Genomic DNA, 15718 nt, shown 5'->3' on the forward strand with positions numbered 1-15718 from the left:
TGTTTTTTTAAAAAGAAAAGGAACCCTGTACAAAAAAAAAAAAAAAAAAAAAAAAAAAAAAAAGAAATGGAGTAGTGAAACCCTGAAATCATTCTTTCAAAAAAATCCCTCGAGGAGTAAAGTCAGTGTCGTGTCCTCGGCCCTTGTGCGTGCCAGATAAACCGATGTGCTCTTGCCAGGAAGGAGGCTCGATCCAGAAAGAGGCACCGCCTGTCCCTGGAGCAAATCCAGCCTCACCACCAGCCCGGGCGTGCCTCCCCGGTGCTCTGCAGTGCTCTGCAGTCCCAGCTCCCCTCCCAGAGCTGTATCCTCGGGTGTCCATCTGTGACCCCACAACCCAGAACACTGTGGCCCGTAGGCGGAGCAGCTGAAAGGAGTGAGGTGGCCTTGGCTAAGCGGGGTCTGGGCTAGCATCCCCCTCCCCCACTTCCCGGCTGAGGCCCTGACAGTTACATGGCCCCCTGCCTCTCGGCCTCAGCACTTGAAGAACAAGGGTAATGTGCAGAATGCGTGTGGCACATGCTCAGCACGCTCTGCAAGGAAGCCCTCAGCATAGGAGCCCTTCTGTTGCTGCTGAGTTGTTTCAGAGTACTGTCAATAGCAAGTGATTCTAACAATTCAAAAACTAGATATATGTTCTTAGAAGTGATGTTTGGCACCTGCCAGTACTTTAAGCCTTTTTAGTAAAAGAGTCCTGGGTTCCTTCTGTCATTTTTGTTGTTGTTCTTGGAGAGGTTTTTGCTATAGGGCATGTGCGCTTGTCAGAAAGAGACAGACAGAGATAGAAAGTGAGAAATCACCCCCCCAGGGGGCATGGCCACACCACAATCCCTTCTCCTCCATTCTCCTCTCAGGATCTTGGGCACGCACTCACATGCACCTGATGTGAGTGTAAGCCGCCAGGTCTGGGACTCAAACCGCGGTCAACTACGTGGGAGTCCAGCCACATAGCCATTACACTAACTGCTGGTCCCAAAAGACAACTATATTTTAAGGCAAATAAAACTAGGTATGAGAGCCAGGTTCAATCTGCAAATCTAATCATATACTGACAATCTTTTCTTTTTTTATTAACACTTTAATTAATTATTGCCACCATATTTTCATCCCAGTGTCTTACACTTAGCAGTCATCCACCTCCATGTGCAGCTTGTGAGAGACCTGCTAGAAGTCACCTCGGGTCTGGTTGCTGAAGACATTATCAACATGAGGAACGACCTATACCAGGTGAGCAGGGACTTCCAGGAGACAACGAAAGAAAAGCCACATGTTTTTTTTTGGGGGGGTGGTATCAGTGGGCATGTGTTATTTTTAGTAATGTTAATAGTAGCAGAAATACAGCAAAACCTCTTTGAAGGTAACATTCTAATAGCCAATTAGCTGCGGCCTTATTAGGTGAATTAGGATCCTTTGATCTGTGGGCATAACAGCAACCTCCCCACGATGAAATTTAGCATCCTGCTGGGGAAACGCACATCTTTAAGTTTCAAAAATCAAAGAGTCGATACGTTTTAGGGAAAACTTAGAGTGAAAATGACACATCTGTCCAAAAAACAGTGAAAAATATTAAGTTTGAAAAGGCAATAATTGGACCAGCAGAGGGCATCATGGTCACATTGCTGGACTCCCACGTAAACTGTGGTTCGAGTCCCAGACTTAGTGGCTTGAAACCCACGCTGGGCACGTGTGCGTACCCAAGATCTCGAGAGGAGAATAGAGGAGAAGGGATTGCGGTGTGGCTATGCCCCCTGAGGAGTGATTTCTCGCTTTCTGTCTCTCTGTCTCTCTCTGTCTGTCTCCCCAGCCAGTGTACATGCCCTATAGAAAAAAATCTCCCTTAAAAGAAAAAAAAAGGCAGTGATTTAGAAGAATTTGAAGTCCATTGAACATACTGTGACAACATTCAGATGAAATGTCCCACAAATAAAGAATACTAAACTCAGAGCACAGAAAAGTGAAAAAGGATGCTTGAGGAAGAAAAGGTATCTTTCAGAAAAAGAAAGACCTGAAGTGAGGAAAACAGGCCACCCGGGTTTTGTCCATGTCAGATTTAAATAGAAATTAGAGAGGCTGTTGCGGAAAACAGTATGCAAGTTCCTCAGAAAACCACAAATAGTACTGCCATGTGAGCCAGCACTCCACCAGGCGTGTGTCCAAATGCGGGAGGGTCAGTGTGTCAGACACCTGCACCCACTTCCCGAGGGCCAGGATTCGGGCTCAGGAAGTGCCCGCCAACACGCAGATGGCGACAGAAAACGTGACACACGTACACAGTGGGATCCTATTCAGCCCTTACAAAGAGTGCAGTCTTGTTCTTTGAGGTAAGATGAGTGAGCCTAGAGAACATAAATGTTAAATGAATTAAGCCAGGCACCGAAAGAGGAATACCGTGGACACTCATTCATGTGAAAACCGAAAGTAATGATCTCACAGAAGGAGGAAGTTGAATCGTGAGTGCTAGAGGCTGGGAGGCATAGAGACATTGATGAAAAGAAATAAAATTACAAGTAAAATAACAATTTCTAGTGCTGCAGAATTTATCGTATAGTTCGGAGTAACTAAAGAAGATTCAGAGGACCAGCAGGTGGCATAATTGTTACATCACTGGGCTCCACATGGCCAACCGCAGTTCAAGTCCTGGACTCGGCAGCTTGAAACTCATGTCCGGCACATGTGTACGCGTGCCCAAAGTTCCGAGAGGAAAATGGAGGAGAAGGGGTTATAACATGGCCGTCCCCCCGGAAGGTGATTTCTCACTTTCTGCCTGTCTCTGTGTCTCTGGTGAGCACAGGTGCCCTATAGCAAAAATCTCTCTCTTTAAAAAAAGAAAAAATAAGAGGATTTTGAAAGTGAGATGATCCAGTTACCCTGATTTACTCATTACACATGTATTCTTACTCTTTTTAAAAAGGACAGAAATAGGTGGGCTAATAAACAATTTGAGGAACTCAATTATAGAGGTCTTCAGACCTGCAGAGAGGGGAGTTAGCTGGAGGCGCAGGGAGGCCCGATGGGCAGTGAAGATTTCGGGTATGGCTGGGGGGGAGGGGCAGTCAGGGACTGCCTGGCAGGACCACAGCCTGGAGGCTGGGTGTCACGAGCCCAGACCTCAGCCAGCTAGGTGAGCTCAGATCCCTAATTCAAGTGTCTTACTCCCAAAATGTGGCCGGTGCTTGTATGTAATTATTTACTTCATAAGGAGAGTACTCCAGTTCATGATTTCTAAAGCAGGTGATAGGAATTACTTTTTTTTTCCTCTCTTTTTTTTTTTTTTTTGAGTGGTTTTTGCTATAGAGCACATGTGCTTGCCAGAGAGACAGAGAAAGTGTAAGAAATTGCCCCCCAGAGAGGATGGCCATGCCACAATCCCTTCTACTCCATTCTCCTCTTGGGATTTTGGGCAGTCATGTCCATGCAACTGGCATGAGTTTCAAGCCTCTGGGTCCAGGATTCAAACCATGCATGGCCAGCCATGTGTGAGTCCAACACCTCAACTACTATGCCACCTGCTGGCCATGATAGGAACTACTTTTATTTCCTCATTTTAAAGGAAACAAATATTATAATTAATACTTAATTTCATTTACTCTTAAAAGAAATTGTTTATTTTCTTACTTACACATTTTGAAGTATGCTTTAAAAGTACGTTTAAAGCAAAAAATACTAAAATATTTCTGTCGCTTGAAATAGACTTTAATGCTTCCTGATGGGAGAAAATAACCATTTCCTATTGAACACAGGCATTAGGGACTCTTTACTGATCCAGAATATGAGCAAACCAGGATGAAGTCTGACTTTATTAGGCCATTGGGAAAATCATGACGTGTTTTTCCGTGCAAAAATGTGTCATAACTCTCCCAAGGACCCAACAGATTAATGGTAAAAGAAAAGCCTTTTCAAACTTTTGTGTCATTTTCAGAAGTCATTAGTATTTGGAGAATTACTTGATCCATAAAACTCGATCCTCTCCCCCCTTTGGACAGATCATTGCTTTTACCAATTGTAAATGTATGAAAAAAACTAGGAAAGGGATTTGATAGCTTCTCAAAAGTCCCCCTTTGAATGTTCCCCTTTCAAAGATGGCTGGCCAAATTCAAGGAACAACTTAAGTTTCTCTGCGTACCAGGGTCATGGTGGGATTAATCTGCACTAACCCCATAGCCTCTGGTCCATGTATTGAGCCCCCGCTGTGTGCTAGAAATAAACACCTGAAACCATTTGCCTTGACACCTCTGCCCCCTGCAATCCGGGGGTGCTCAGAATACAGGCCCGTTTTCCCTCCTTAATAACTGATCTGGGTTCCCTGGTCTGCCTTGGAGACGCGTTTGCTCAGTCTCAAACACACATCAAGTAACGTTCTCTGATTTGCGAACCAGATACTGCTAAGATCTGAACTCTTGTTTCCCTGTTGTAAACGTTCTCTGGTAACTATTCTTGGTGGAAAAGTATACTATCCTCTAAGTAATTTGCATTATTTCACAGTTACTATAAACCTTCTCCCAAATACCTTGTGCTAATCTTAGGACATTCCTGTGACCATCTGTCATGACCAGATCCCTCTTCCCACCCAGCCTCTAGAGAGACACTCAAAATAGCCCAAGTGCGGAGAAGTGGAATCTTTCTGGAAATATTTTTAAATCTGTCCTCCTTAATCCTTTTTCTCCTTGCTGTCTCCATTCCCCCACCAGACAGTCATTCCCTTGTGTTTAATATGGATCGTTTTAGTTGTATGCGTTCCCATTAAACACGATTAGGAGTTACTCGTGCACTTATTTTTACGTTTTAAATTATAAATACAATATTATATTCATAGTGTTAAAAGCAGAAGGAGATGCACTGGAAAGCCTAAGGTGCCCTCCTTGGCCATGTACCAGTCCCCCAGCCTCGCTCAGAGACAGTACTATCGTGTTCGCAGGCATCTTTGCATGTGTCGGCTTCATACATGTACACACCTGAGGTACGTAGGCATTTTCGTGTACACACAATCCACAGTATATTAGACATTTTATTTCCACCCTGCGCCAGCCATTTTCTGTCATTTTTAATCTGATATAAAAATGGAGCTCCAAAAACAGTGAGGCGTCCTAGGGTGTTTACTGAGGGGGACCCGAAGGCCCTTTGGCCCGGTCGTCCCCAGTGGTGAAACATTCTAGTGACTCCAGCCAGCTGTGACTGGGGTGCAGTCCACAGACCCTAAACAGAGCCCGCAGACCAGCACGCGCTCATGATCAGCTAGTTTGTCGTCCCCTCCTGGACGGAATCTCACTGTGTGCCTCTTTCTTTATTTTTATTTTTATTTTTGGAGAGGTTTTTACTATAGGGCGCGTGCGCTCACCAGACAGACAGAGAGAAACAGAGAGACAGAAAACAGGAAATCACCCCCCACGGGGGATGGCCATGCCGCAATCCCTTCTCCTTCATTCTCCTCTCAGGATCTTGGGTGCACACACACCCAGCGTGAGTTTTAAGCCACCAGGTCTGGGACTCGAACCACGATCGACTACATGGGAGTCCAGTGACATAGCCATTACGCTAACTGCTGGTCCCCACTGTGTGCCTCTTTCTAAAGCGTACTTCTTCCCCAGGGGTAGACAGTTCTCCAGCGCCTGCTTCCTGCCTCCACAGGAGCGCTGCGATGAGTACCCCACCGCATTCCGTATGAATTAGAATCCCACCCGATGGGTATGCAGAGTTAGGGTGCTGGTGCGTTTGTTCCTATGCTTAGCTCTCAGGAATGGCTGCCGGGGTCCTCATGCCCACAGGGGTAGCGTGGGGGTTCCTGGATCCCCACGTGGTGCCTTTGCATAATAGATAATCCTGGGGGTTAAGACCTAGAAGCTTGAAATATAGGAAAGCTTTCACGGAACTGTGGGAAAAACTTCAAAACAAAGTCAAATCTTTCTTACTCATGGTAAGATATTTTGTATGCTAGTTTAAATAACTACATTCAAACTACAGATAAGTTCTCATTTCTAAATGATAATATGTTATCATTTCAGAGCCTTTTTTTATGATTTCATTCTTTCTTCTTTTTCCATCTCCCCAATGGCATTTTAGAAAACACAGATGAGTAAGCATTGCCTTTTATTGACTTTTTTAAATTATCATTTTGTTTAACTTTTTTTAAATTAATTTATTTAAATTTGACCAGAGAGGGACAGAGAGAAAGGGAAAGTGAGAACCCAGGCCACCAGGTCTGCCACTCAGGCCGTGGTCTGCCATGTGGGAGTCCAGCACCCTTAACCACCATGCCACCTGCCTGCCCCAACTTATTGATTTTTGGGGAGGAAGGCTTTTGGCAACACTAGCAGAAGTTTTGAGGACCCTGTTCCATTTCAGGCCAGGGTTAGCGTTCTAGAAGATGAGAGCGATAAGGGAGAGTAATCACTGGGGGGAGGGGGGGGGACTGTGCTTTGCTTTGCCGTATTAGATAACCCTGCTCTTGGGGTCAGACGGCCCCAGCATCGTTGGCCTGCCAGCCCCTGCTCTGTGGTCCCCTACACCAGCCAGGGTGTCACGGCCCCGCTGCCACCTCTGGGGCCATAACCACTCACCCAAAAGTCTGGGCACATCCTCCCTCGAGGGGCTGTGCGCTCATAGCTAATGCCCATGAAAGATCGGCTTGTAAAAAAACACGTTTGTGTTCCTGTCAGTCACTTCAGTTCTTCAAAAGTACGTTTTGTAATGTCTTTATCTCGCTCGTTTTGTTTGTGTGTTTGTTGTTTTGTTTTGGAGAGGTTTTTGCTACAAGGCACGTGCGCTCGCCAGAAAGAGAGAGAGAGACAGAGAGACAAAAAGGGAGAAATCACCCACCGGGGGGATGGCCACGCCGCAATCCCTTCTCCTCCATTCTCCTCCATTCTCCTCTCGGGATCTTGGGCATGAACACACACACGCCCGGCGTGAGTTTAAGCTACCGGGTCCAGGACTCAAACCACGGTCAACTGCATGGGAGTTCAGCGACATAGCCATTACCCTAACTGCTGGTTCCTCTTGCTCATTTTTGAGAGCAGTTTCAAAACCTCCTTTGCATTCACCGACGTACTGCCTTGTAGGCAGGGTGGTCGGATGGATAGTCGTCTGTTCGGTGTCAGCGACCTGGTTTTTTGTTTTGTTTTATTCATTTGAGTCCTCTCAATAGATAGTTGTATTGTCCTGGTGACGTCATCCAGAATTTAATCCCGTTTATAAAGTCGAGGTGGAGGGGGGTGATTTGTCTCATGGAGCTAGTCCAGGAAAAATATTTTTTAATTCAGTAAACTTATTTTGTGTGTCGACGTAGAATAATGGCACCTTTGTTATTAACCTCTGTTGAGCTGCTCATTTAAACTTCTGTCAAACCGTAGCCTTGACTGAATTTCCTGACATACAGAATTATCACGCAAGATAGATTCCTAGCAGAAATGCAAGCAAACTAAACTTGCTGCTCAGGGAGTTAATATGTTAACAGTGACTGGGCTGTGAGGACAAGAAAGTGCTCAAGTGCTGCAGACATAGTTGCAGTTGTTGAGTGGCCAAGCGTTGGTGGTTTGTGTGTGTGTGTGTGTGTGTCTGCGTGTGTGGACACATACTCATTAGCATGTGATGTGTAACAAGGAGTAACTGCAAGGTCAGGGTTGATCTGGGAGTGGGAAATGACCCCGCCTGCTGTGGTGACAGCCACCGGGCCAAGGGTGCCCAATGCTCGCCCCGACACGGCCCCTTCTCCCCTGCAGACGCCCCTGCACTTGGCAGTGATCACCAGGCAGGAAGATGTGGTGGAGGACCTGCTGCGGGCCGGGGCCGACCTGAGCCTGCTCGACCGCCTGGGTAACTCTGTCTTGCACCTGGCTGCCAAAGGAGGCCACGACAAGGTTCTCAGCGTCTTACTCAAGCACAAGAAGGCACCGCTACTGATTGACCGGCCCAACGGGGAAGGTGAGCCGATGGCCCTCCCCTGTCCACTTCCTGGGAAATTACAGGTATTTCACGGATTCCTGCCATTGAGCACCTTCTTCCCTGGAGTGCATCCCTGGGCCTTTCTGTGGCTCACGGTAGCTAGTCCTTTAAAGGCCATTTGGTCGTCAGTCAGGAGGAAAAGGCGGGACCTGAGCAGACTCTGGCCTTGAGGGGTGAAGCACCTTTGTTTGGAGAACATTGACTCCCCTCAGCGCCCCCCAAGGACCTAGTGGGACACCGGGTTGGAAAGGCAGGAAGACAGAGCATGGGGTCTCTGAAGACCCACGTAGACACTTCTCACGGGGCGAGGTGTCGCTCCCTGTGCCCGTTCCTGCCACACTAGCGCACAGCCCCACGGTGACGCCCCTGTGCTGGGCCGCAGGTCTGAACGCCATCCATGTGGCCGTGGTGAGCCCCAGCCTGCAGTGCCTGCTGCTGCTGGTGGCCGCCGGGGCCGACGTCAACGCCCAGGAGCGGAAGTCGGGGCGCACGGCACTGCACCTGGCGGTGGAGCAGGACAACATCTCCCTGGCCGGCTGCCTGCTCCTGGAGGTGAGGATCGGGCTTGCCCTCGCACTCCACTGGGGGGGGGCTGCTCTCTCTCTTCAAAGAGTGGTTTGTCCCTTTTGTCCTGAGTGTTTAACCCACACAAGGCACCAGAGTGGCTCCTGCAGGCATCGTCCCCCCCTTTGCTAGCATCTCTAATTGGGGTTTCTCTGACGGTGGGGAGACCCTCCCCTCACCCTGTTCTGTGTGTCCAGGGGGATGCTCTTGTGGACAGCACCACCTACGACGGTACCACCGCCCTGCACATCGCAGCCGGGAGGGGCTCCACCAGGCTGGCGGCTCTTCTCAAGGCAGCAGGTACGTTGGCCGGGTCACCGTACGCGTCAGGAGGGCGTGCAAGGAGTGCGAACCCCGACAGCACAGCCCTCTGCCGAGGGCCGGGGTGCCAAAGGGTACAACAGATCGCACGGTCACTGCTTAACGGCACGTTTGCACTGTCATCTCAGGCCTCACGCTGACACTCGTGAGTTTTCATTCTGGATCATCTGTTTGTTTGAGGTTTAGGGTGACTCTCGCACGAGGGAGTTAAAGTAGAGTTGAACTCCTTATAGAATTGTGAGTGGTACTAGTCTCAGCTCGTATCAGACAGCATGAGGACAGAGGACGGTCGGGTAACAAATGCCATTTTGCAAGAAAGGTCCTTAAACGTTAAACGATAGGAAAAAGCAGTTGGACTATGGATTGGGTACCGTTACGTGTGAGGCACCAAAAGTTGCTCATGTTTGTGGGCCCTACTGTGCACCAGGCACTGTGCGAGGCGCTTGGTGTGCACGGTCTCCTTTAGCCGCCTCAGCCCACAGGAACCCTTTGGGATAAGTACTGTTATCATTATTCCCGCCCTGTACTGGAAGAAGCAGACCAGACCCTCCCAGGGCCCCAGCAGGTGGGAGAGTGTTGAATTGCACCCCTGTGGTCTGATCCCTACTATCCTTCTGCTTCTCTCCCCTGCTCTACTCCTGGGATGGCAGGTCAAATGGAGTAATGTTTACTTCTCTACTCCTGTGGAGTACGGAAGGCTAGCCTTGCTCTTCCTTGAATCTCCAGTGACTTGAATCTCACTCGACTAGTGAAATTGGTATTTCAGACCTGCCCAGACATATCTGATTGACTCTATTCATTTATTTCTTTAAGAGGGATTTTTTTTTTTTTTTGCTATAAGATGCATGTGCTCACCAGAGAGACAGAAAGCAAGAAATCAGCCCCCAGAGAAGATGACCATGCCACAATCCCTTCTCCATTCTCCTCTCGGGATCTTGCACGCACACACAGCTAGCATGAGTTTCAAGACACAGGTACAGGACTTGAACTGTGGTCAGCTACGTGGGAGTCTAGCAGTGTAACCATTATGCCATCTGCTGGCCCCTTGATTGACTTTAAGGATTTAAAATGTTTTAGGGCTGGCCCCACAGTCCAGTGGTTAAAGAGAGTCAGACCTCATGTGGGCTGGCCACAGTTCGAGGCCAGCCCTGGCATCACCTGTGTATGCACCCCAGCTCCTAACAGAATGCAGAAGGGGATGTGGCGTGGCCACGCCCCACTGGGAGGGCGCTTTCTCGCTCTCCCTCTCCCTCTTCCCTTCTCTGTCAATTGCACACATCCTCTGGCAACTAAAAAAAATTTTTTTCAGGAAGAGGTAAGCACCTCATAAGTTTAAGAAAACAATGGATTAAAGTACCATCTTAAAAATAGACCCTGGCCCTTTGAGGAAAACCTCCACCTCTCATCTTCAAGCCACTAGTGATGTTTTCTTGCTGGAAGCTGAAGAGCAGACTCTTGTTTGCCAAGATTCATTTCTCCTAAACTTTCCAGCAACTATGCATCTTAGAAGGTTCTGCTACTGCGCAAGGGTCAGGACCTGGCAGTGCTTACCCAGAAACCAGTCCCCTGGGCTGGCACTGGACATCAGGCATCTCTGCTCTCCGAGTGCGTGAGAGAAGAGGCCGAGAAACAGGCGAGCGCTCGGGACATTCGTCCTGAAGGTGCCCTCCGCCTGGTAGCCTGCTGTCCACTGTGCCAACCTGCATCAGTCTGCCAGAACACGCCTAGCGAGGTAAACGTGGAAGCCAGAGCATTCGATGTTTTTGGTTTTCCAAAGTGTCCTTGGCTATAGAGCATCATAAAACATCTTTACCGTCAATGGGGACCGGCAGGTGGCGTGGTGGTTAAGGTGCTGGACACACACATGACAGACCACTGTTCAAGTCCTGGACCTGGAGGCTTGCTTCCTCCCTCCCTCTCCCTCCCTCTCCTTCCCTCTCCCTCCCTCCCTCTGTGTGTGTGTGTCTGGTCAAATACAAATAAATGAATAAATAAAATGAAATAAAACTTTAAAATTAAAAAAAAATCACCTTTACTATCAAAATAAGTTTAAGACCAGGTCTCGGGGTGTCTCGGCAGAAACCTGCTTTTGCATTAAACACAGTCCAGGTAACGGGTTGTCTCTGCGGCTTCTGCCGTTTGCGGCGGGCAGGCGGCAGGCCTCGCTCTAGAGTCCCGAATGCCCTCTCTTGTCCCTGCAGGAGCAGATCCGCTGCTGGAGAACTTTGAGCCTCTCTACGACCTGGATGAGTCTTGGGAAGAGTCTGGAGAGGATGAAGGGGTCGTGCCGGGGACCACGCCCCTGGATATGGCCACCAGCTGGCAGGTGAGGTCTGCTGGGGGAGCTACTGGCTCTAGGAGGCAAGAGCAGACGGTCTGATGGTGCTTTGCTCCCCAGAGAACGTGCTCGTACTTACAAGTCTGCCAGATTTATCCTGAGAAACCTATCCATGAAAGACAGCTCCAGCCGAGCTCCCAGTGTAAAGCACACGCCTCAGCAGATCGGCTGAGATGCGAGAGGTTAGAAAGCACACTGGGTTCACATCGAAGCTCCCTGTCCCCGCCTCACCCAGTACTGTCCGCCTCTACATTTCTGAAGCTAGAGTCCCTGTGACTGTGTGCTTAGAGCTTAGGTGAGTGGTTTCTGGCTGCGAAAATAAACTGAGACTTCTCAGGAGTTCAGGAAGTATAAACACGCATAAACAGAGAAAGCCAGCCTTGTAACTCCCAGCTGCGGTCTGCAGGTGGGAGCGGCTCTTCGGTCCTCGTGGCCCAGAGAGAAGGGGCAGAGGGAGAGGGCGGGCAGCAAGAACGCTCCCCGCGGTCAGAATGGGGGTTTTAGCAGCTGGTCCTGCTCCACATCTGAAAGCTCGTGTCCACCTCCTCGCAGCTGCGTTATGCTGAGTACCCTTCCTTTCCCCGTGCACTGCGAGTGCCCAGGGGCCTCCCCACAGACACAGACAGCCCCCTTCAGGGACCCTCATTGCCCAGGGCCAGGTCAGCCACCCGTACGACTCAGAGACCCCAGAAAGGCTGTCACAGTTATGGGATTTTTAGTCTTCTGTCCAGAGATATTCCTGTTTCTGCGTCTCAGTTAAAACGCACACCATGCCCAAGGCGGCCCCTGTGAGCACACAGGCACCTCGGTGGAGCAGGCTCTGACACCCGCCCTCGGAGACCTGTGCCGAGGAAGGGACACCAGTCAGGGCTCGGAATCGCTCGACCCCGCTCCCTGCTCTCCACCAAGGTGGCTGGCTTGCTGGCCTGCCAGGCTGTCCCTCAGAAAGGCCACCCACGCCTCTGACTCTGTGAGGTTGGGTGGGGTACTCTGCACACCTCAGACTGTCCCTGCAAGAGCACAGCATCCTGACCCCAGGCACCCCAAAGCTGGTGCCCCCTGGGGGGCACATGCACACCCAGGGTGACTCCTCTCACCACTCCTCCATCTGTGAGCGCTGTGCCCTCCTGAGTGGGACCAGGAGTGTTCTGCTTTCCAGAGACCCATGCCCTGGTAGTTCCCTCAGCAGGCACTGTCTCCCCATGCTGTCTCCCGCAGGTGTTCGATATACTGAATGGAAAACCATATGAGCCAGAGTTCACACCCGACGACGTACCGGTGCAAGGTGGGTTGTGGTGGAGCGAGCTGCTTAACCAGCGTCATCTCCCAACTGTCGCTGGGGACGAGAGCAGCCACACAGGGCTCGCTGTGAACGGCACAGCTCTGGCTTAGAACCGGAGACCCTGCAGGCCCAGGCGGCAGGCACCAGCCTGACCCACCGAGAATGACACTGCGCTGCTTCCAGGCTCGAGAACAAGCCTGGCCGCTTGCACTGGGCGATGGTGGGCAGGCGAGGTGGCAGTGTCAGCCCCTCGGAATGTCTCTGGTGGGTTAGGGCAGCAATCCCCAACCTTTCTGGCATCTTAGACCAGTTTTTTGGAAGACAGTTTTACCCTGGTCCTGGGGGAAGCAGGGGAGTGGTTTCGAGATGATTCAAGCACGTAACAGCTATTGTGCACTTCCTGTGTATGATATTACATTGTAATAATGAAATAATTACACAGCTCACCACAGTGCAGCATTTGCAGCTGCTCCCCAGTGCTAGCATCACTGCCTCAGCTCCACCTCAGGTCATCAGCTTAGAGTTCCGTAAGGTGCACGTAACCAAGACCCCTCACCTACGCAGTTCGCAATTGGGTTCTCGCTTCTATGGGAATCTAATGCCTCCCTGACGGGACAGAAGGCGGAGCTCAGGCCATGACACAAGCGATGGGGAGTGGCTGCAGGTTCCCATGAAGCTTTGCGCACTCACCTGGCCACCGCTCACCTCCTGCATGGGGCCTGCATCCCACTAGGCCATGGACCACCAGCTTGGGGGCCTCTGGAGTAGGGCAACTGCATTTCTTTACTCCCTTCAGGAGACATGAAGCAGCTGGCGGAAGATGCAAAGCTACAGCTCTACAAGTTGCTAGACATTCCTGATCCGGACAAAAACTGGGCTACTCTGGCACAGAAATTGGGCCTGGGGATACTTAATAATGCCTTCCGGCTTAGCCCTGCCCCTTCAAAAACACTGATGGACAACTACGAGGTAACACATCACCCACCCTCGAACGGTTGTGTGAAGACGCTGACCAGGGTGCAGTCCTCTTCCTGTTCCTTAACTCTAAAGAAGGAAAGCGACCATTGCCCCAGGCCTGCGAGGGTGACCCAGGCCAGGATCGAAGCCCCTTTCCTGAGAATGCTATTTGCAGATATCTTGTAAAAATGCCACCTGGAAAGTCAGGGTAGTCACCGCTCTCTGATCCGCTGAGCAGACACACTAGACGGCCTCTGACCCCCAGACCAAACACACGAGGCTGGGATTGCCGTACACGTCGCCCCCTCGCCCACGTGTCAGGTGGAGGCAGAGTTCTGTGGGGCAACCCTAGTGGAGCCGTGCCCTGGCGATAGGTTCATTTCTAAAAATAAGAGGTGGAAAAACGTGGGGTGAAATTTTCTCCTGAAAATGCTGTTGTCAGCCATTGTCTCTGTGGACTTTGGAGCTTCGGCTCATACAGGGCTGCCATGTGGACAGCCCTGCAGGTCACTGGGCCCCCTCAGCACCTCACACCGGTGCCTTCCCCCTCGCGGAGCTGTTCTAGTGAACTGCTGTGCGATTTCCCAAGTGCTCTCCGAGCTGACACAGCGGCCAGGACTCAGCCTGTGAATGTTCTCGGTCCCTCTCCCTGCCCTGTCTGTGCCACGGGCCCCGAGTGGAGGAGACAGCAGGGAGAGGGCCAGGAGGGGGTGGGTGTTCACGCCCACACAGAATCGTGCACACACAGCCTACTCACACTCACTGCTTCCCCGCAGGTCTCCGGGGGAACAGTCAGAGAGCTGGTGGAGGCCCTGAGACAGATGGGCCACACTGAAGCCATCGAAGTGATCCAGGCGGCCTTCTGCACCTCGGCACCCATGGCCTCCAGCCCAGGGAAGGCCTCCTCACAGGCCCGCTCTCCTCGCTCGCCCTCTGCCACCAGGCAGCAAATAGGTAAAGGGAGCAGCTTCCCCGTCCCCCAGGCCTGCGTCCCCCGTGCTCAGGCCTAGGCCTGTGCCCACCCGCCATCTCCTGTGGACGCCCTGAGCGGCATCTCTGAGGGGCCTTTCACAGGGCAGGCCAAATTGACGGGCAAGTTACTTAGACCTGCAGTAACTTAAGAATGCAGTGTGGCTGCTCAGGAGGGTGTAACTTCCCTCACTTTTTAAATTTAGAGAGAAAAATTCAGAGAAAGGAGTGCAGAGTGCAAGGTTCAGGGCTCAGGTCCAGCAGCCGGGTTAGACCCCCACTATAGCCCCAGCCCCACCCCTGCCCATCATCCCCTCCCTCCAGCCTCCTCTCCCCTGCCTGCCGCAGACTGGCCTCCCACTCTAAGCCCCGCCACCCACTCTTCCACCGGAGCGCGCCTGACTGTAGGGAGTGGGTGCTCCGCACTGCCTGGCCCGCAGTCCTCTGTAACGTACCCCCTCTGACCACCCGCTCCGGCCTTCTAAATCCAAGACCGCTCCACCCCTTCCCCACCCGGTGCCCGGCCTCCACTCAGCTGCACACTGGACGTAACCAGGGCTCCCGGCCTTGCTGGCGTGGTGGCCTTCTGTCTGGGCTCTGAGACTTCAAGCCTGTGAGCCCCTTCCCCGGGGCCAGCCCCTCCTCTGCCCCGGCCATGTTCTTTGCTCCAGACCTCTCCTACCATAAGTACTTCCTTCCCCCAGCTAGATCACCTGGCAGAGTTCCCTCCTTTTAAAACAGAATTCCCTCCCCTTAGCCTAGTGGTTAAGGCCGTCAGATCCCACATGGCCAGCTGAGCAGTTCGAATCCTGGCTCCGACGGCTTGAAAAACATGCTGGGCGTGTGTACCTGTGTGCCCACAGTCCTGACAGGGTGGGGCCGAGGACGAGGGACTGCTGCGACCGTTCCCGTCAGGTGCGCTCTCTGCACCGCACTCGCAACCTCTGGCGGTTAAAAATCCAAAGACAAGGTCACGCCCTGATCCCACCTCCCCCGTACCTACTCTGCTCTCCACGCAGCAAAGTTCTCAGAACCTTCTATTCCCAGCTCTCAGCTCAGCTCCATCCCACTGACCTGCCAGGCTCCAGCCTGTCCCCGGCATAACCAGACCCAGGCACCATCCTTCCCATCTCCTCTCTCCTCCCTGCCGACCCTGCCTCCCACCTCAGAGGTTCCCATCTTGCTGGTCCACAGCCCAGAGCCCAGGCCAAAGCTGTCCTGCCCTCTCTGCGCTAAGCTCAACCCCCCAGCCCGGCTCAGGAGGGGTAGGCTCCCTGAGAACCGCCCCCTCAGCCCTGCCCTGCACACCCATATGAGACACTCAGCGCCCCCCCCCCCCACAACCCACC

At 51.6% G+C, this 15718-nt stretch overlaps 1 protein-coding gene across 1 annotated transcript in view; it reads left to right on the top strand.

Annotated features, from left to right (window-relative positions):
- The window catches only part of NFKB1 (nuclear factor kappa B subunit 1), a 124575-nt gene that overhangs the window by 106671 nt on the left and 2186 nt on the right, over positions 1-15718 (top strand). The window contains exons 17-24 of the mRNA XM_027772931.1: positions 1113-1227; positions 7716-7917; positions 8321-8490; positions 8700-8802; positions 11025-11149; positions 12380-12446; positions 13240-13412; positions 14177-14354. Coding sequence (XP_027628732.1) covers positions 1113-1227; positions 7716-7917; positions 8321-8490; positions 8700-8802; positions 11025-11149; positions 12380-12446; positions 13240-13412; positions 14177-14354 — 1133 coding nt within the window. The remainder of the gene's footprint in view (positions 1-1112; positions 1228-7715; positions 7918-8320; positions 8491-8699; positions 8803-11024; positions 11150-12379; positions 12447-13239; positions 13413-14176; positions 14355-15718) is intronic.

Source organism: Tupaia chinensis, unplaced genomic scaffold (genome assembly GCF_000334495.1).
Source record: "Tupaia chinensis unplaced genomic scaffold, TupChi_1.0 Scaffold000315_1, whole genome shotgun sequence".
Lineage (NCBI taxonomy): Eukaryota > Metazoa > Chordata > Mammalia > Scandentia > Tupaiidae > Tupaia > Tupaia belangeri.